This window comes from Procambarus clarkii, chromosome 64 (assembly GCF_040958095.1).
Source record: "Procambarus clarkii isolate CNS0578487 chromosome 64, FALCON_Pclarkii_2.0, whole genome shotgun sequence".
In the NCBI taxonomy this organism is placed as follows: domain Eukaryota; kingdom Metazoa; phylum Arthropoda; class Malacostraca; order Decapoda; family Cambaridae; genus Procambarus; species Procambarus clarkii.
In genome coordinates this window covers 31,325,967-31,348,532 of record NC_091213.1, presented here as the reverse complement: position 1 = coordinate 31,348,532, position 22,566 = coordinate 31,325,967, and the positions used below count along the sequence as shown (strand labels likewise).

Sequence of the window (22,566 nt, the reverse complement as noted above, 5' to 3'; positions counted from 1 at the left end):
AACCCCGGCATAATACACAGACACGCACCAGGGTACAACTCCATGCACTCATAAAGGGAACATAACAAGGAAACAGAGAATACATAAATGAATATATATATATATATATATATATATGCACGACGCTAAAACCTTTAACCAGGTCACAGTGAAGAAATGTGCACCATATGAACACCATCCACACACAAGTAACACCATAATGTACACCATCCACACAAGGGGCACCGTATGTACACCATCCACACAAGGGGCACTGTATGTACACCATCCACACAAGGGGCACTGTATGTACACCATCCACACAAGGGGCACCGTATGTACACCATCCACACACAAGGGGCACCATATGTACACCATCCACACAAGGGGCACCGTATGTACACCATCCACACAAGGGGCACCGTATGTACACCATCCACACAAGGGGCACCGTATGTACACCATCCACACAAGGGGCACCGTATGAACACCATCCACACAAGGGGCACCGTATGTACACCATCCACACAAGGGGCACCGTATGAACACCATCCACACAAGGGGCACCGTATGTACACCATCCACACAAGGGGCACCGTATGAACACCATCCACACAAGGGGCACCGTATGTACACCATCCACACAAGGGGCACCGTATGAACACCATCCACACAAGGGGCACCGTATGAACACCATCCACACAAGGGGCACAGTATGTACACCATCCACACAAGGGGCACAGTATGTACACCATCCACACAAGGGGCACAGTATGTACACCATCCACACAAGGGGCACCGTATGTACACCATCCACACAAGGGGCACAGTATGTACACCATCCACACAAGGGGCACAGTATGTACACCATCCACACAAGGGGCACAGTATGTACACCATCCACACAAGGGGCACAGTATGTACACCATCCACACAAGGGGCACCGTATGTACACCATCCACACAAGGGGCACAGTATGTACACCATCCACACAAGGGGCACAGTATGTACACCATCCACACAAGGGGCACCGTATGTACACCATCCACACAAGGGGCACAGTATGTACACCATCCACACAAGGGGCACAGTATGTACACCATCCACACAAGTGGAACACCAATCAGGTACCGCAGGCACAGAGCACCTGTAGCATGCTATATGCCTGGAGCAAGACTCGTGCTCCCGTCAGAGTTAATCTGATTCACATTAGCCTACTGTTATGACCCCACGTAGCCTGGGTGGAATGAGTCTACCCCAGTGGGAGTTATTCTGCGACCGGACCGGATTGAGAGGTCAGAGGAAAGATGCATATATTATATAATTGAATAAACGTCAGGGAATAGTCTCAGGATACTAGCAGAGGATGAGCGTTGGTAATATGTGACATGATATGAGATGTCGACACATTGGGGACGTGAAGTGACGTTAGCAGGAGGTCGTGACCTCACTTGAGTCGCAACTGTCGTCACAGGTGGTTGTACTTCGTTGATTCTCCTGGAATAAGGAAGAATATAGTTCCCTGAGATTGTGCTGGAGTGAAGACTACTTGTCTTCAAGTGTGAGGAAGCTGCTGGGGACATAGTACACCATTTCTCTGTGATTTTAATAAATTAGAGGCGACATGGAAGTGAGTGTTGGCAGCGCCTTGGTGAAACTCTAATTGTTGTGCCTTCAAGAAGAAGGAAGCAAGCAGACGTTTCTGTTGTGGAGCCTGCTAGGCGACGTTGTGAACTCAAGTCGTGTGCTGGAGGAAGCCTTGTGAGGCAGTCCTGAAGCATTTTTGTGGGCGGCCTATGTGAGCGCCATGTTTGAGCTCCAATGGGTGAGCTTCTTTATGTCAGAGATTTCGGCGGTAAGCCTGTTTAATCATTTGTTAGATTAGATACCAATGTTTTATCCTGTACCCAGTGATCATAGTGTATGTAGGGTAGAGAATTTATTGAGTCAGTGAGCTGAAATAAGAGAGTAGAGATAAGAGGACATGCTGGAGGGAGGAGCGGTACATCCTCCCTCGCCAGAGGTCAGTGGATGACTATGGAGGAAGCCCGGGCCTCGGGAGACCGGGAAGGCGGCCAGCAACGTGTTGAGACATGTTCCCAGGTGGACACGCCCAAGTTAGGGGAGGACCCACATCAGTGGAGCTGTAGTGTTGGTATAAGAGTTTCGGATGGAGAATTATATTTTCTGTGAATAAATTTAATTAAGTTTTGCTAGGAGAAATTTTTTATTGACATAGTAATGGAATTGCAGGTTTGTTTGGGAAGGAATTCATGGAGAAACTTCGTGGTTATAGAAGAAGTTAATGGAGGAACTTCGAGGCTGGAGAAGAAGAGTATGCTGAACTCTGTGGCAGAGCAAAACTCCATTGTGAGGAGTTGATTTCAAGCAGTGTAGAGGAGCTACACGTGTCTCTGTGGAATCAGTGGTGAAGCATCACTGATGTCGGATTAGGACTTCGTTGTGTAGCAGATTGGGAGAACTGCAGAAGTATCTTTCCTGATATTTTGGAGGACCAAGAGATATACATTGGTGTTGAGCCTCTAGGAGCAGAACAGAGGTTCATGGTGGACACACATAAGTGTATAAAGGGAAGTACTTGAATGTTTATTGGCCTGTAGGCCAATATATATCCCCCACCGGTCGAGGACGAGGGAGAGGGAAGACGTATCGTGCGCGCTCCGTTAAAATCGTGACAGTAACTGGGATTTCTTAGGACTACAGCCATAGATTACTGGTTACAGACATAACAAAGTGCATAGTGATGCGCTGGAAAATTGAAAACAGTCATTAACAATGGAACTTTGTGTTAAATAGAGAATAAACGGGAGACCACGTGTGAGCCAGTGCACGAGGCTTTGTGTACATGTGTGTATGAGGAAAAATAGTGAACGGTGATTCGTGGAACAGTGAAGTGGAACGGGTATCACAACAACATATAAGTTATAAGTGAAGGAAAATCGTGCATAGAATATTATAAATATAGAGTACTAGAAATATAGAATAGTGGCAAGAGGCGGCATCAGTGGTTATAAATCGAGTAACTGGAAACTGGTGACATCAACCTGGGACAACAAGAGGTCGCCTGAAATAGTCCCCGAAGAAATAGTAGAAATAGTCCCCGAAGCTGGTCTCCGACCGGGGACCAGCTTCGCTACCCTACGCTAAGTACCTGCCATAAAGTTTGAACAAAATAACATACATAATATTACAAATATACGGTATACATATAATATTATAAATATTAAATATATAAATATATACATATAATTTTGTAAAGAGTTAAAAGGACTGACATCAACAAGTGATCCATACAGTGAACCACAAATACAATACAATACATTAGACAATGGAGAGGTGTGGCGAGTGTTCGGGAGTATTGGGAAAACGTAATGTAGGCGTCCAGTGTTGCATCTGTAACATAAGATTTCACCTGGGCTGTACAGAATTAGCTCCAGGATGCATAAAAAGGCAAGGAATTTACTGGGTTTGCAAAGATGACAGATTAATGTTAGAGAACATAACTAAACTGATGAAAAACATTCCCGAGTCACAGAGCTTATCATTCACAGACAGGCTACCAGTGATATATGCGGACTGGGAAAAGACAACATTGGATAACGACCAAAACTGAGGAACAGATAGTTTAGAGAACCGCAGCAGTAGTGTGGAGGAGGAGACTATTGTGGAACAAAACAACAGCAATATTGCAGAGCCAGGTAATATAAACGAAGAGAGCAACAGTGAGACAGAGTGCATAAATGAAGGAATTGGGACGAAAAACAGAGATGGCACCAATAAAGAGGTAGACAAGACAGACACAGATATAAATACCTTGAAAAACGCAAAACCGGAACACATTTGCAAATTCTAAGCTAAAGGATTATGCAAATATGGAAAATTAGGAGCAAAATGCCATTTTCTACATCCTCGAAAATGCAGGAACATGTTGGATAGGGGTACATGCCGTTTTGGAACAGGGTGTAGATACTTCCACCCTAAATTATGTCAATTTTCAATTAGGGACAAAAAATGCTACAATCTTCAGTGTCCGGAATTCCACGTGAGAGGTACACAGCGTTATAGACGGGAAGATCAATATGACACTACTGGAAATTTTTTAGAGGAAGGCAGAAACAAAGTAGTAAATATATGAGAGAGGAACAGTCAGATGGAACCACTAAAGGATTACAGAGGGGAAGGGAGATACCCACAAGTCTGGAATACAAATTATCAACAAGCACACAGGTACTACACCACACAACACCCGTCCTACTACCAAAACTGGACGAATCACTTCCAAAACAACACACCCTGGACGCAAACACAGTGGCCTCCTTACCAGAGCCTCAGATATTAACACCAAGTAAGGCATCCAGCACTTCCACTAACACAATAACATCATTTATATTTGTCAACATCCAGGGTATAAAAACACGCAAATCCAACAAAGTTCACTTTATAGGTAGTCTCCTTCATGAGGCAAATGCAGTGTTTGCAGCCCTGACAGAGACCCACACAAAGGACTACCTTGATGGTGAAATATGGATCTCAGAGTACAATCTTTTCAGATGTGATAGGAAACACCGGCTTCAGAGTGGGGTCAGCCTCTACATCAAAGACACACTCATCTGTACGGAGCTGCTAAACACCTCAAATGATATGGTGGAAGTGCTGATAATCAAAATAGAGATTCTAAATGTAGTTATTGTCCTTGTATATAAGTCACCGGAGGCAAACCCTCAGCAGTTTAAAGACCAACTAATGAAAATAGAGCACTGCTTGGAAAACCTCACAAATCCAGCTCCAAACATCATCCTGCTTGGGGACTTCAACCTACGGCACCTGAAATGGAAGCACCTGGCTAATACAGTAATATCAGTAAGAATACCAGGAAGTAGCCTAAATGAACAGGCACATGCAAATGACCTGCTATGGATGTGCGACAGGTTTGCCTTAAACCAGCAAATAGTAGAACCAACTAGGAAGGAGAACACGCTGGACCTCATTTTCACTAAAAATGATGAGTTGATCAGGAACATAATGATTACAAATACCTGTTACTCAGATCACAACTTAATTGAAGTTATGACAACCATGGGGAGTAGACCTTCAAAACCAGTCCAGATTCCCGGTGGAGGAGATTTCAGCAAATTCAACTTCAATAATAAACAGATAAACTGGGAGCAAATAAACCAGGACTTCACAGAAATAAACTGGGAAGAACAGCTAGAAAATGTAAACCTGAACCAGTGCCTGGAAAAAATAAGTTCAGTAGCACTTGAAATATGTTCAAACCGCATACCACTAAGAAAAAAGAGGAAGAGATGTAGATTGGAACGGGAACGTCGTTCCCTATATAGACGAAGAAAACGAATTGCGGAACAACTTGAGAGTTGTACCCTATCTCAAGAACGGCGAAGAAGATTAGGTAAAGAAATAGAAACAATTGAACGTAAGCTACAAGAATCATACAAAACCCAGGAGAGGCAAAGAGAGCAAAAGGCCATCAGTGAAATAGAGAGAAATCCGAAATATTATTTCTCCTATGCAAAATCAAGATAAAAAACCACATCTAGTATCGGGCCCCTGCGAAAGGAAGATGGAACTTTCACCGATGACAACAAAGAAATGAGCGAGCTACTGAGGAAGCAGTACGACTCTGTTTTCAGCGAGTCATTAAACGCACTAAAGATTGATAACCCAAATGAATTTTTCATGGATATGATACCAACATCAAATCATATATCAGACGTCACCCTATCCCCACTGGATTTTGAAGAAGCCATAAACAGTATGCCTATGCACTCTGCACCAGGCCCGGATTCTTGGAACTCCATATTCATCAAGAATTGTAAAAAACACTATCGCAGGCCCTCCACATTCTGTGGAGACAAAGCCTAGATACTGTCGTTATTCCTGATATACTAAAAACAGCAGAGATAGCACCACTTCATAAAGGAGGAAATAAGGCAGAGGCAAAAAATTACAGACCGATAGCACTAACATCGCACATCATAAAAATTTTTGTGAGTGCTAAGAAGTAAGATCACAAAATACATGGAATCACTGCATCTCCATAACTCCGGACAACATGGTTTCAGAACAGGGCGCTCTTGCCTGTCGCAGTTGCTGGACCACTATGATATGGCATTAGATGCTATGGAAGACAAACAAAACACTGATATAATTTACACAGATTTCGCAAAAGCTTTTGATAAATGTGACCATGGTGTTATTGCACATAAAATTCGTTCAAAAGGAATTACCGGAAAAATAGGCAGATGGATCTACAATTTCCTGACTAACAGAACCCAATGTGTAATAGTCAACAAAATAAAATCCAGCCCATCAACCGTGAAAAGCTCAGTCCTCCAGGGTACTGTGCTTGCTCCAGTACTTTTTCTCACTCATATCGGACATAGACAAGAACACAACCTATAGCACTGTATCATCCTTTGCAGATGACACTAGGATCTTCATGAGAGTTGGCAACATAGAGGACACGGCAAACCTCCAATCAGAAGTAGATCAGGTCTTTCTATGGGCTACAGAAAATAATATGGTGTTTAACGAAGATAAGTTCCAGCTCATGCACTATGGAAAAAATGAACATATGAAAACGGAAACCACGTACAAAACTCAGGCAAATCATAACGTAGAACGAAAAGGCAATGTAAAGGATCTGGGTGTACTCATGTCGAAAGACCTTACCTTTAAAGAACACAATAAAGTAGCCGTCACAACTGCAAGAAAAATGACAGGTTGAATAACAAGAACTTTTCACACTAGAGATGCTATACCGATGATGATACTTTTCAAAACGCTTGTGCTCTCTAGAGTGGAGTACTGCTGCACAATGACAGCCCCTTTCAAAACTAGAGAAATTGCTGACCTGGAGAGCGTGCAGAGATCCTTTACTGCTAGAATCCACTCAGTAAAACATCTAAACTATTGGGACAGACTATAGAGCCTAAATCTGTACTCCCTTGAGCGCAGGCGGAAGAGATACATAATAATTTACACGTGGAAAATATTAGAGGGGCTGGTCCCAAACCTGCACACAGAAATAAGCATCACATGAGACCAGAAGGCATGGCAGGATGTACAGAATACCCCCGTTGAAAAGCAGAGGTGCAACAGGTACTCTGAGAGAGAACTCTTATCAACATCAGAGGCCCGAGACTGTTCAACACGCTTCCACTACACATAAGGGGCATAACTGGCCGACCCCTCACAGTGTTCAAGAGAGAACTGGATAAGCACCTCCAAAGGATACCTGATCAACCAGGCTGTGACTCATATGTCAGGCTGCGAGCAGCCGCGTCCAACAGCCTGGTTGATCAGTCCAGCAACCAGGAGGCCTGGTCGACGACCGGGCCGCGGGGACGCTAAGCCCCGGAAGCACCTCAAGGTAACCTCAAGGTAAGGTAGGACGTAAGGTAGGTGTAAGGCGAGAGATTGATTTCTTCTTTTGTTGGGGGAATACTTACGTAGATGTTTCTGGTGTCTCAGCCCCGAGCTGAGTTTCATATACTTTTAGGACCGAGGATACAGTATTGTTGTGACAGGATTTCAGCCCCATTTAGTGAGGAAGTAGTAAGTGGTAAGCCAAGAGTTGGGCAGCCACTTGATATGGACGGTTGGTAAAGCCAGGACATATTGGAATGCTATCGGGTTGTAGTAGGATAGAGTGTTGTATGATAATGTTCTATTTTACATGTTATGTATTATGTATGATTTCTTTGTATATTAAATGTATATGTTAGCTGGCTTTTGTTCTTGTCCTGGTGAGGTTTCCCAGCAAGCACGGGAGAGAGAGAGGGGGGGGGTCACGGCTGTGGACACGGTGGCAGAAGATACTAATTCATGAAAGGGGGAGTTGGGAGATCATTTCAAACAAGGAGTGAGTAGGGAGTCACAGCGGCTCGAGTAGGGTGTGTGCACAAGACAACAATGCCAGTGTTGGAGCCGCACCCCTAAGTATGTGATGCTGAACCCCTCTTTAAGATCAAGAGGCGAACAGGGTGATCTCCTAAGTAAATTACAAGCACTCCAGTGTCCACTGGTGGTCGACCGACGGCAGCGGGAGTGTGGTTACCGAGGTCGGTTGTCTGTTCCATCAGGCAGAGGTTGGGGGATTGTTGTCCACCTGTATGCCAGCAACAGTCTGGTGCAACAACTAGAGCTCTCTTTTGGAGGTTTAAGTCCCAAAAGCCCCCAACCCTCTCAGGGCAGAACACTATCAACCGTCAATATTATTCCAGTTATCATTAAGTAAAACAACTGTGGGTAAAATGGGAACACCAGTTTACTCTGTGGCAGTAACACAAAATAATATAATATATCACAAGAAATAATGACAGAGTACACATTTAATCGCTTATGAATTAATTATGGACTGAAGGCCATTGACACAACGTAAAAGGAAAAATGGCTTAGCACTTAATAACATGTATTACCAAACACAGAGCAACACTCAGACTCAATAACAAATCCCACTCAGAGACACGTCCAGTAACCCGAGACCCCCCAGTCTGCAGGTGACGCCCCGCGCGCCCTGAGTGACACCCGGGAGCGGCCAGGCTCACTATCGCCAAGCATGACTGTATAAAACATCTCAACAGACACACTTGCATGCTGAGAAAATCACTCCCAAACACTTCTAAACGCAAGTATGTAACATCTTGGACACTCTCTTGGACAGCCACTGAGGCCTGTGGCTGAGTGGTCAGCGCTACGGATTCGTAGTCCTGTGGACCGGGGATCGATCCCCGACGATGGCGGAAACAAATGGGCAGAGTTCCTTTCACCCTGATGCCCCTGTTACCTAGCAGTAAATAGGTACCTAGGAGTTAGACAGCTGCTACTGGCTGCTTCCTGGAGGTGTATAGCAAATGAAGGAGGCCTGGTCGGCGACCGGGCCGCGGGGACGCTAAGCCCTGAAATCATCTCAAGATAACCTCTGGAACAACATCTCAAATAATAATGCTTTTCCTTAGAACAAAAGTAGTTAATAAAGGATAGTGCACAGTTGGTAACACTGCCGCCCACAACAGTGTGCACAGCCAGCACCGTCCAGTACGGGTCTACTCGTCCACCCGCTCCACACACCAACTCTTATACAACACAATACAATACTGCAATACATGTCGGAAAATCCGACACCATTTAATAATCATACAGATAATAGCTGTATTGTATAAACAAGTTACCCATAGAAAACGTAACTTGTAGTGGAATTACCGTCTATAGAAAACGGGATATCATCACCACATACTATTATAAATCACCACCTATTATGGTGGGAATTATTCTTAAATACATTAGTCTTTGGACTTTACCATCATAAAACATCTTATATAAATTAACTTAATTATCAATATTAAAGTAGAGTAAATGTGACCCTTCTATCACTTTCTGAGTTCTGGACAAGTAGGCCAGGCGTCAGTGGGGAAGGAGGGCAGCCATTGTTTTATACGAGACCAGAGGCTCACACGGGAGCAAATTCAGCTCCTGTTAAATTTACTTGGACGTAGTGTTATGGAAACCAAAGGTGTACCATTGTCAACACGCTGTCTACAAATTCAAGTTAAGTGTCTATCCGAAACCCGTTTATCATTCATTTATGGCCATTAATGTCAGGATATAGGGTGACCCGGTTAGATCACGTGGAAGCCTCATACTAAAGGTAATTAAGCCAGGTCTTCATGTTCCATGTACAGTTTTCTCTGAAATACTTGTCATATATAGGATTCTGGCTTCACAGCTAGCGCACTTTTGACAGGTCAAGACGAGGAAGATTTTGTGCACCAGTTACTGGGTGATATGGAAGCTACCTCAAAGAGGATAATTTGGTGTCTACACCCTAGTTATACCTGGTGGACTAACCTGCTGTACTATAAGATAAGGAACCTCTTCAATGTATGTAGTTAATTTTGTAGTTTGATTGGCTGCATATATATATTAAATATAAACCCCCCCTAATGTGTAGAGGATCGATTTGTGAGATTATGAGATTATTGCAGAAATACAGTCCACTTATCATTATACAAATTGCTATCGAAGTATATAAATTAACGTAAATATAAATTCATATAAATTAAATAAATATAAATCTCACAGGTCGGTTCCCACATTATTTGGACCTTCGGAACCGGAATATTCGGTCCTATGAACCCACATTTGGTCATCTTAGTACCGGATGAACCAGTTAACCAGTGGATTCATTAAATATCTAGTGCAGTGTTATTTAAACAAAGCCAGTCAAGACGGCGGCGTTGACTTGTGCGAGTTCACGAGCCCCGCTCAGTTCAGATCTGCCTTAGTCAGCGGTTTCATGCACACTCACAGATTTGGTGGCGTGTTATTCTGTGAAATGACAGCGCTAATATAGAAGCCAGCCAAATTAGTGACTGTGTCGCGAGATTGTTCACGGATTTCGTGGTGTTACATTTCACGAGAGATTATCCACGAATTTTGTGGAGTTTATTTCGCGAGGTCACTAATAATATTTAATACTTCTTGATAATATTAGAAGTTTCATAGAGGCTAATTAAGAGGCTATTATCAATAATTGTGTATATTATTTCTCCAAATAGAGAATTATTTAATATATATTGCACTAGTGATCATAGTATAATATTTACTAATTGCCAACCCACAACAGGGTAGGATTTGACTAGTTGAACTATTATCGTTCATCCTAGTCCCATTATTACCATAGTCAGTTGTACTATATTAAACAACTTAACACCATTAATGAATGGTGCAGACCCTATTTTGGGTGTAATTTTTCTCAACTCGAGTTGAGTTGTGTATATAATAATTTACTTATGATCATTACACCTTTGAGTGATTAATTAGTGTCTCTACCATCCTAGGGTGATATAGAAGAGCTAACCTAAAGGTACTTCCAGTGACACTGGTTTATCACTCAAATCATTAGTGTGGATGATTGTATATATATAATGTGTATTAATTTTAAGTGCTAACCTCTAGTAGAGGTAGGATTATTGCCTAGTGAGTTCAGAATTTACCCTAGGCTACCATTAGAGCTTGTTCAGTATTATGAGCAGCCCAAGTACAAGCCCCACAAGGCTTCACCAACTAGCCAGTATGGATAATGCAGGGAGAATGAAAAGAACCCTTGCAGGTCTTAAAGGCCACTTAACAAGACAGATCAAGAAATGTGAAGATTTGTCACAACAATCAACAGTTGATTATGCTGACCTGGAAAGCTATTATCAAGCAGCTGCAGGTAAATTTGAGCAAATCAAATGCCAAATAGCAACATATGTGGCTGAACTTGCCAACACTAATTTATCAGAAACAGAAATAGACGACATTATGGTTGATCTTGCGAATTATGAAGATCACACTCAGGCCACGTTACAGCCTTATGTCAAATTAATTGCCCAGAACAAGGCAACAGCAACAGCAACAACAACAACAGTTGCATCTAATACGAGTCAAGCAGAAGCTCGACTCCCTCCAATTAATTTACCCACTTTCTCAGGAAAAGATGAGGAAGATTGGGATGAATTTTGGAACAAATTCGTTGACCTTGTAGACTCAAAACAATCTTTACCAAAGAGTAGTAAATTCTCTTATTTGCAAGGCCAATTATCAGGTGAGGCTAAAACAGTAGTATCCCATCTGAGATTAACTAATGACGGCTATGATCTGGCAGTAAAACTCCTCAAGGATAATTATGCTGATCCAGAAGTAAGAACATCACATTTAGTTCATGAGCTGTTGCATTTACCCCCACCGGAGGCTTCAGCTGATTCACTCCAAGTCTTCAAGCTGGAGGTAGAATCATTGATCAATGCCCTCAGCCTGACAGCAGATACAAACGGGGCTGAGTGGGTCTTGAAAATAATTGTCCAGGAGAAAATACCTAGGGACATATTGAGACAAATGAGTGCTCATTACAATAAAAGTATCTTATCCATGAATGAAATATCTGAAGGTTTAAAGTCAGTAGTTCATCAATTACGAACACATGACAAATTAAAACCACCAAGTAAACCCTCAGAAACCAATAATAGTAAACCACAGAGTACCAAAGGTACTCCAAATCAATCTAGACAATATAATTCAACACCAAAGTGGAACAGTGGCAGTGTGGGCGTATATGCAGTGGGACCCTCCAAGCCTATAGTTACTGTGTCACCCAAGAACGTGACACCAAAGGGTACTGGAAGCTATGGAACATGTTTGTTCTGCAATGAGAAACATTCAATGTACCACTGCCCTAATTTTCCTGATAGTGACGCCCGTGTTGAGCGACTCAAAGATTTGCAACATTGCACGAGGTGCCTCAGGAAACATAACATCAAGGACTGTGATACCCAATTACACACCTGTAATAGGTGTAACAAAGGTCAAGACCATGCAGCATTGTGCAGAGACACCAAAACAACATCTCCAAACCCCAAGGTGGAAGATAGCATTCCCACCACAGTACAGTACTGCAAGGTGCAACCAACAAAGAGTGTCCAATCGTCAAAGTCTAAAGGTAATACGACTTTGCCTACTGCCCAAATTACCATCCTGAATAAGAGGGCCAAGGTCCATACCCGTGGGTTGTTTGACCAAGGATCCCAGAGAACATATATCACTCAAAAGTTGGCAGAAGAACTACAATTAAGGCCTGTAGCCCAGATGTCATTCAACATCTCAGGGTTTGTAACAGATGCAGGACCTCAAGTCTACCAGGTGGTACAACCATCAGTACGTTTAGGCAGGTACATCTGTCGAGTACAAGCCATTGTGGTGGACAAAATACCCGTAGACCTACAAGTTCAAGGTCTGAGAGCAACAGCCAAATTCCTGAGAAATAGAGGAATAAAATTGGCAGATAATATTAAGTCTGATCACCTCACCGACTTCGGTCTCCTTGTAGGGACAGACTATTGTCATCGATTCATCGGTAGCCCTACTAAATATCAGGGTATAACCATGTTAAACTCTGCAGGAGGTAAATTACTCTCAGGCCCAGTATCAAGCCTGAGGAGACCAATGCCTTCAGATAAACAATACCAGTAGAAATCTAAATTTGTCAGCTGATTATATTTCTCCAGTAGCATTATACTAAGGAGATTACAGCTGACTATAGTAACAGAGGTTGATGTTAGTATCATCATTTAAAGCTGAAGAAGAGTTCATGAGGCCTCAGTGGCAAATCAGTGAACAGTAGCCTAAAACAGCTACAAGTCACTGCGACCAATGTCACTGAACCCACTGCAGTCTCAGAACCATACTTTACTTTAATGATGAGCTATTCAGTCTTCTGAATCAATTAACTAAATTAAACCCTAATAAATCTGATGACTGATTTGATACATTTATTATTTAATCAAGATGTATTCCATGGGCCTCAGTGTTTATATATCAGTGACCAGTTACCTGAAGAAACTTCAAGTTATATCTAATGTCACTGAGCTCACTGCAGTCCCTGAATCATACTTGACTGTAGTACTTGATCACATTCAGTCTTCTGGGTTAAATAATATGTAATAAGGCTTGAATATTAGCCTTTCAAGAGTTGACAGGGAAATGAAATCGCATTAGACTTCTAACCCCTACAACTCTAGTACGGGACATCCGTCCTGTACGAACAGACGCACAAATGTGTGATTACTAACAACTAACATCAAATTAATCTAATAATTCGAAAGAGGAGTATCGGTGTTCGTCTGTTCTAATTAGGACTTCGACCCGTGAGCAGCCCCCTGGGGAATTATGTCGGAAAATCCGACACCATTTAATAATCATACAGATAATAGCTGTATTGTATAAACAAGTTACCCATAGAAAACGTAACTTGTAGTGGAATTACCGTCTATAGAAAACGGGATATCATCACCACATACTATTATAAATCACCACCTATTATGGTGGGAATTATTCTTAAATACATTAGTCTTTGGACTTTACCATCATAAAAACATCTTATATAAATTAACTTAATTATCAATATTAAAGTAGAGTAAATGTGACCCTTCTATCACTTTCTGAGTTCTGGACAAGTAGGCCAGGCGTCAGTGGGGAAGGAGGGCAGCCATTGTTTTATACGAGACCAGAGGCTCACACGGGAGCAAATTCAGCTCCTGTTAAATTTACTTGGACGTAGTGTTATGGAAACCAAAGGTGTACCATTGTCAACACGCTGTCTACAAATTCAAGTTAAGTGTCTATCCGAAACCCGTTTATCATTCATTTATGGCCATTAATGTCAGGATATAGGGTGACCCGGTTAGATCACGTGGAAGCCTCATACTAAAGGTAATTAAGCCAGGTCTTCATGTTCCATGTACAGTTTTCTCTGAAATACTTGTCATATATAGGATTCTGGCTTCACAGCTAGCGCACTTTTGACAGGTCAAGACGAGGAAGATTTTGTGCACCAGTTACTGGGTGATATGGAAGCTACCTCAAAGAGGATAATTTGGTGTCTACACCCTAGTTATACCTGGTGGACTAACCTGCTGTACTATAAGATAAGGAACCTCTTCAATGTATGTAGTTAATTTTGTAGTTTGATTGGCTGCATATATATATTAAATATAAACCCCCCCTAATGTGTAGAGGATCGATTTGTGAGATTATGAGATTATTGCAGAAATACAGTCCACTCATTATTATACAAATTGCTATCGAAGTATATAAATTAACGTAAATATAAATTCATATAAATTAAATAAATATAAATCTCACAGGTCGGTTCCCACAATACACTCTCATAACTGTAACACATGCAACAAGATGAACATAATATAACATGGTACTTATGCACACAAAACAATAATATGGCAAATTTATAATATATAACAAACAGGTGTGATTAATTTATAATTATGAATACATTAAAATAGTGAGAAATAAGGTAAATAGCTGGTTCATAACACAGCACAGAACAGAAATACAGAAACACATAAGATACAAGAACACACCCTATGGACCCCGACAAACGGAAGCCGTTACCACCCACTAAACTGAATAAAAGCAAGTACAAGAAGGCAGTTAAGAGGAAGTCTTCAACCACAAACATACATTCACCCACAACTAAACAGTACAATATAAGGGAACACGATTCAAATGAAAGTCCAGACACAAGACCTGACTTAACAACATACATTAAAAACAGACTGAACCCATCACACAACACACACCCAGAACAATCAGCACAAGCAAGGCGGGAGACATCTCTGAACCTCTCTATAAGACACACACACACACACACACACACACACACACACACACACACACACACACACACACACACACACACACACACACACACACACACACACACACACACACACACACACACACACACACACAGTAGGCCCACATAAACAGGAGGGGTCTATAAGCACAAAGGCAACAAATATAAATACAATAAAACTGCAGTCAACCAACACACAAACATCAAACTAAGCAACAAACGCTAAAAATGCACACAAGCAGAGACGCAGCTCCATCCCACAAGCCATTAACACCAATCAGGAAGCGGGTAATTGTTCATGTTCCGGATCAACCCACGGTAAAGTACGCACCTCCCTCTTTAAAGATTTCTCTCTTTCAAATCAAATGCAAATAAAGTCCTGCACGAACGCCGGTACCAGGGTAAACGACCCCCACCTCGGTCCTTTTGCATTGAGGCCCTCACAGGCGGGTACTGGCAAAGGAGCCACCACATCCCTCTCCGTCACTTCTACAACCACCGCCTCATCCACCCTACCCTCATCCTCAAATGTCTCCACAGGGTCCACAACACCAAGGGACTGCGACCTGTGTGGTGTGCAGTCCCTTGGTTATCCCTAAGCAGAAACTCAGCACCCTTCCTGAGTTTCTGTTTAAGTACAGTACCAACCATCTGCGACGTGTCCTGGAGGCGTCATGTGGGACACACACCCTCCATTGGTGAGGCAACCTGGGACTTCCAATGAGCTCAAACAGTACCCGCTCCATCAGGCAAAGGGAAAGAACGCCCCTCGCACAAGCTGAGGAACTAGTGAAACATTTTGATGTAGAAACTTAACCACCACTCGGCGGTCCTGAAGAAGCTGAACGCCCATCAAATTGAGAAACTTGACATGTAGCACATCCACCAACGCCAAACCAACAAATATATGGTCCAGCGGCAAGGAAAACTCCAAGGTACTCTCACTCTGCACCGGGCACCAATACAGTCCCGAACCAGCTACATGACCTCCACCATCGTAGCATGTGCATCAACTGAGGATCCGAAAATAAACACACCCGCCCCCTCTGGTGGCAGGGCGACCACTCTCAAAATTGTACTGCTTAGATATGTACTCGTATGTAGCTCCTACACTGAGCCACGTGACTAGCAGTAGTTATTAGAGACGGCAACAGCGAGGGTCGTCGTGGCTTATGTTGGTCGAAGCTCTTGACTCGCTTTTGCAAAGCTGAAATGTCAGCATCACCTTCTCTGTTATTTGACTCTTGCCGTTGTATCGAGGCCAAGCACTGGAGACAGTATGTCAGCGGTGAAGCCCTTCTATAGTTATGACGCAGAGCGTGAGTGTGAGTGTGTATGCTTAGAGTTATATAAGTATTTACAATTTCATTATATAACTTTTGTCTGAAATTTGAGGCAATTTGAGGTAATTTAAAGTTAGATAAAGTGGCCAATACCTGATATGTGTGGTGCTAAGTCTCGACATATAGAGACTAGAGGGACTCTTGGAGAAAATATTAGAGACTCTCACAAGTGCAGGGTGAGTGATCGAACACATATGTGCTATTATTCTTACAACACATGTCTGACTTTAATGTTGTGCATGTAAATTAATGTCCGAACATCCCCACTGAGCTCATGTGAACATCCCTTGAACACGTTAGTGAGAGGAAACCCATGTAGGGAAGCGTGTCATATATGGCAGTGTTGGGGCCATTACCAGGCCTCAGTGTCGTCTGGCAGCCATGTAGGGAAGCGTGTCATATATGGCAGTGTTGGGGCCATTACCAGGCCTCAGTGTCGTCTGCATGGCGAGTACTCTTGGCAACTTTGCATGTAAAGCTTCGAAGAGTAAAGACAATTCTCAAACAATGCACACAGGCATAAGGATAATGAACTAGTTACTGTAATGTTCATATGGTTGTTCTTCCATCCCGTCCTCCTAATAGAAAGTCGCATTTTGACGTATTCTCTACCTGAGACCAAAAATTGTCGTACTAAAATGATAGCGGTTCGCGAAATTGACATACTGTCCCGTTTTCTGTTTTGGGTCCTCTGGTAGGTTAGGATAAGGGCACATAAGTATGACAGTTTCATGACGTTGAGGAACCTTAGGAGGACGGGCTGTGCTGGCATTGATCCCACTTCCAGGAAACATATATCTGTCGTCTCAATTAAAGGGATACACAGTATTACTAACAACACATCCAAATCAAAACTCATGGAACCAATGCCCCTAATTCCCGTCCTAACTTGTTAAGTATGACATGACCAGTAATCTGGTGGAGTTAATTTTGATTCTGTGATGTTGCTGTAAGCATTTTATTATTGTGCATAACCACTGTGTGTAATTGGCCATATTGCATTGAGGGTATTGCACACAGAAAATAATTTTGAACAAGTACTCACTGCCCATCCTCTGAGCGAGTCACAAATAAGTTTGACCCAAAATGTGTCACATACTGAACCCAATAATCTTCAGCAGTTTACCTCTGTGACGACCAGGAATATATAATAAATTTAATTTGCCTGTCACGCACTCCAGAATCATCAAGCGGGAAGAGGTAAGGTTAAAATTACTGGCACATATTGCCTTTATAAAAAAAATGATTTTTTCAAAGATCTTTGGTAATACATAATTTTCAATAAAGTAAGAAATTGTCTAAAAAAAAGGCTGCAGCTAGGAAGACTATGTAGCACTATGTTGCTGGATATTCAAAAGGCGCTAAATATCATTGAGGGAGGCAGTTCGCGAGGTCAGAACATGTGGTGAGCAATAGCAAATGTATCGGATCCACCAAGGATTCTATTGAAGGACGAGAGACGCCACGGGGAACAAGGAAAGCAAGACATGTGGTCATACTGAAAACCAGGCCATCCTACAAGGAGAAACAGGACGATGTTCCAATAATTGCCCCATGACGTCAGCTTGTGTGGCCGATACGCAACCTAGCCAGATTAAATGATTGATTGATTGATGAAGATTAAGCCACGACAAGAGGAGGCACGGTCATAAGTAGCCCATAGGTGAAAAATGTTTGGAGCGAATGTGATATTTGGTCATATATCGTCTTGAAGTGTGTCTGGGTCCTTGTGACCTAGCCAGAGCCGTTTCCCACTACTTATAATGGTGGCATGAGTAAGGCCGAGGGGATAAGTCACTTTCATCCCTTCCACTGCACAACATGGCGGGGGTTGATCTCGGTTACTATCCGTAACCGGCGCGAAGAGACTGGGGAAGATATAAAGTACAATATAAGATTTATACATACCGAGAGTACACAAGGCTCACATCTGCTCCCTCTGGTCTTCGGTAAACACACACCGTCTTAGACCAGAAATCGTGGGCAACCCTCCCGGTGTGTGAGCCTCAGTACTGAGCAGGCAACACTCCCGGTGTGAGAGCCTCAGTACTGAGCAGGCAACCCTCCCGGTGTGTGAGCCTCAGTACTGAGCAGGCAACCCTCCCGGTGTGTGAGCCTCAGTACTGAGCAGGCAACACTCCCGGTGTGAGAGCCTCAGAACAGAGCGGGGAACCCTCCCGGTGTGTGTGAGCCTCAGTACTGAGCAGGCAACACTCCCGGTGTGAGAGCCTCAGTACTGAGCAGGCAACCCTCCCGGTGTGTGAGCCTCAGTACTGAGCAGGCAACACTCCCGGTGTAAGAGCCTCAGTACTGAGCAGGCAACCCTCCCGGTGTGTGAGACTCAGTACTGAGCAGGTAACCCTCCCGGTGTGTGAGCCTCAGTACTGAGCAGGCAACCCTCCAGGTGTGTGAGCCTCAGTACTGAGCAGGCAACCCTCCAGGTGTGTGAGCCTCAGTACTGAGCAGGCAACCCTCCAGGTGTGTGTGAGACTCAGTACTGAGCAGGCAACACTCCCGGTGTGTGTGAGCCTCAGTACTGAGCAGGCAACCCTCCAGGTGTGTGTGAGACTCAGTACTGAGCAGGCAACACTCCCGGTGTGTGTGAGCCTCAGTACTGAGCAGGCAACCCTCCCGGTGTGTGTGAGACTCAGTACTGAGCAGGCAACACTCCCGGTGTGTGAGCCTCAGTACTGAGCAGGCAACCCTCCAGGTGTGTGAGCCTCAGTACTGAGCAGGCAACCCTCCAGGTGTGTGTGAGACTCAGTACTGAGCAGGCAACACTCCCGGTGTGTGTGAGCCTCAGTACTGAGCAGGCAACCCTCCAGGTGTGTGTGAGACTCAGTACTGAGCAGGCAACCCTCCCGGTGTGTGTGAGACTCAGTACTGAGCAGGCAACCCTCCAGGTGTGTGAGCCTCAGTACTGAGCAGGCAACCCTCCAGGTGTGTGTGAGACTCAGTACTGAGCAGGCAACACTCCCGGTGTGTGTGAGCCTCAGTACTGAGCAGGCAACCCTCCAGGTGTGTGAGCCTCAGTACTGAGCAGGCAACCCTCCAGGTGTGTGTGAGACTCAGTACTGAGCAGGCAACACTCCCGGTGTATGTGAGCCTCAGTACTGAGCAGGCAACCCTCCCGGTGTGTGTGAGACTCAGTACTGAGCAGGCAACACTCCCGGTGTGTGTGAGCCTCAGTACTGAGCAGGCAACACTCCCGGTGTGTGTGAGCCTCAGTACTGAGCAGGCAACCCTCCCGGTGTGTGAGACTCAGTACTGAGCAGGCAACACTCCCGGTATGTGTGAGACTCAGTACTGAGCAGGCAACACTCCCGGTGTGTGTGAGACTCAGTACTGAGCAGGCAACCCTCCCGGTGTATGTGAGCCTCAGTACTGAGCAGGCAACCCTCCTGGTGTGTGTGAGCCTCAGTACTGAGCAGGCAACTCTGAGCAGTTCACGGAGCAGCGACTCACAGCACCACCACACAGCATATGGCCTGAGCATCACTTAATAATGTTGAAATACATAAGTAACTCCCATTATTTACCACCACTAGAGTCACAGGAGGATGAGACAGCAGTGAGGGTTAAGGTGGATAAGTTGCTCGCAGCACGAGGAACACCTCCACACCTAACAACCACAGTTTGGTGGGTCTACATGTCTGGAAACTGGGCCAAATCTACATATAGAAAACAAAGTTGAGGAATATTATTCGTATTCAGCATTTATTGAACTGAATTCTGATTTTATTAGCAATGTTGTGGCTAGAACTAGTAATGTACATAGTATATTGGGAGGCATTATGCTGTGGCCGCTGGCGTTGGCAACTGACCAACGTGAGGGAACTATGCTGTGGCCGCTGGCGTTGGCAACTGACCAACGTGAGGGAACTATGCTGTGGCCGCTGGCGTTGGCAACTGACCAACGTGAGGGAACTATGCTGTGGCCGCTGGCGTTGGCAACTGACCAACGTGAGGGAACTATGCTGTGGCCGCTGGCGTTGGCAACTGACCAACGTGAGGGAACTATGCTGTGGCCGCTGGCGTTGGCAACTGACCAACGTGTGGGAACTATGCTGTGGCCGCTGGCGTCGGCAACTGACCAACGTGAGGGAACTATGCTGTGGCCGCTGGCTTTGGCAACTGACCAACGTGAGGCAGCTATGCTGTGGCCGCTGGCGTCGGCAACTGACCAACGTGAGGGAACTATGCTGTGGCCGCTGGCTTTGGCAACTGACCAACGTGAGGCAGCTATGCTGTGGCCGCTGGCGTCGGCAACTGACCAACGTGAGGGAACTATGCTGTGGCCGCTGGCGTCGGCAACTGACCAACGTGAGGGAACTATGCTGTGGCCGCTGGCGTCGGCAACTGACCAACGTGTAGGAACTATGCTGTGGCCGCTGGCGTCGGCAACTGACCAACGTGTGGGAACTATGCTGTGGCCGCTGGCGTTGGCAACTGACCAACGTGAGGCAGCTATGCTGTGGCCGCTGGCGTTGGCAACTGACCAACGTGAGGGAACTATGCTGTGGCCGCTGGCGTTGGCAACTAACCAACGTGAGGCAGCTATGCTGTGGCCGCTGGCGTTGGCAACTGACCAACGTGTGGGAACTATGCTGTGGCCGCTGGCGTCGGCAACTGACCAACGTGTGGGAACTATGCTGTGCTTGGATTACAAGATTCCCACACCAACCACAACTGCTTACTGTCATTCGTTATGGTGCGTTAAAGTTTAGATGGTTTTATACAACGTGAATATACAGTTTACAAAAGACAAAAACAGTATCTTTAATTGTTCAAAGAAAATATATTGTTCATATATTACTGACACGAATGTTTGTTTCGTTAGTGCAGACTGCAGTGTGGAAACCTCCGCCCTTTTCCATGACTGTTACATCTAGAAAAGGCAGCTTCCCATCCTTTTCCGTCTCGTAAGTGAAACGCAGCACGGAACTCTGCTCAAATGCCTCCTTCAGCTTCTGCAGATGTCTGACATCAGGTACCTGTGTAAAAATGTCGTCAACATACCTGCAGTATATGGCCGGTTTCAAGTTCATGTCGACTAAGACTTTTTGCTCGATGGTACCCATGTAGAACTACACTAAGGAAACAAACATAGGAATGTGCCTAAATGCCAACAGCGACTGCCCTGACAGGTACAAGAGGAGTGTTGTTAACGCATACGTCGACCGTGCTCTCAGCCACAGCTCAGAATGGAAGCAAGTCGACGAAGAACTCTGTAGGGTAAGGCAGGTCCTAGTCAATAACGGCTTCTCCAATGGTTTCATCGAAGACATCATAAGAAGGAAAGTGAAAAGCCATGCAACCTCTGAAGAGACAACTAACACAACACCTATACCCCCTATTAGACTATTTTACAGGAACTTCTTTTCCACAGCTCATAAAACGGAGGAAAGGGTCCTGAAAGAAATTGTTAATATAAACGTTATCCCTACAGACAAAAATCAGAGGATACAACTGACGATTTACTATAAAACCAGAAAAACGGCCAGCCTACTCATGAGAAACTCTCCAGACACAAAACAGAACGCTTTAAAAGAGACTAATGTCGTCTATGCCTTCAAATGCCCACTTGGGGACTGTAAGCTCCAAAAAACCCAGTATATAGGCAAGACAACAACATCTCTTTCTAGGCGTTTAACGATGCATAAGCAACAGGGCTCCATTAAGGAACATATAATCTCTTCCCATAACCAAACCATCGCTAGAGAAATCCTAGTAAACAACACAGAAATCATCGATAGATACAGCGATAGCAGGCGGCTTGACGTTTGCGAGGCACTACACATCAAGAAGTCAACACCAGCAATCAACAGCCAATTATTGCACAACTATATTCTACCCACCTCAAGACTCCGCTCCAATATAGAAGCATCAAGAAATATGGACCAATAGGCTTTCTACAAACACTTCTATTCAATACCCTTTGTTTCTGTTCTGTCCTGTGTTGATACTTTTAATACCCTATTAATATCCCCTCCTGTTCTATCTTGTGTT

The 22,566-nt window shown here is 44.2% G+C and overlaps 1 protein-coding gene across 1 annotated transcript in view; it reads left to right on the top strand.

Annotated features, from left to right (window-relative positions):
* LOC138354835 (uncharacterized) overlaps positions 1-2,361 on the top strand; it is a 35,092-nt gene extending 32,731 nt beyond the window's left edge. Inside the window, exon 5 of the mRNA XM_069309337.1 lies at positions 2,233-2,361. Coding sequence (XP_069165438.1) covers positions 2,233-2,361 — 129 coding nt within the window. The remainder of the gene's footprint in view (positions 1-2,232) is intronic.
* Positions 2,362-22,566: the final 20,205 nt, after the last annotated feature.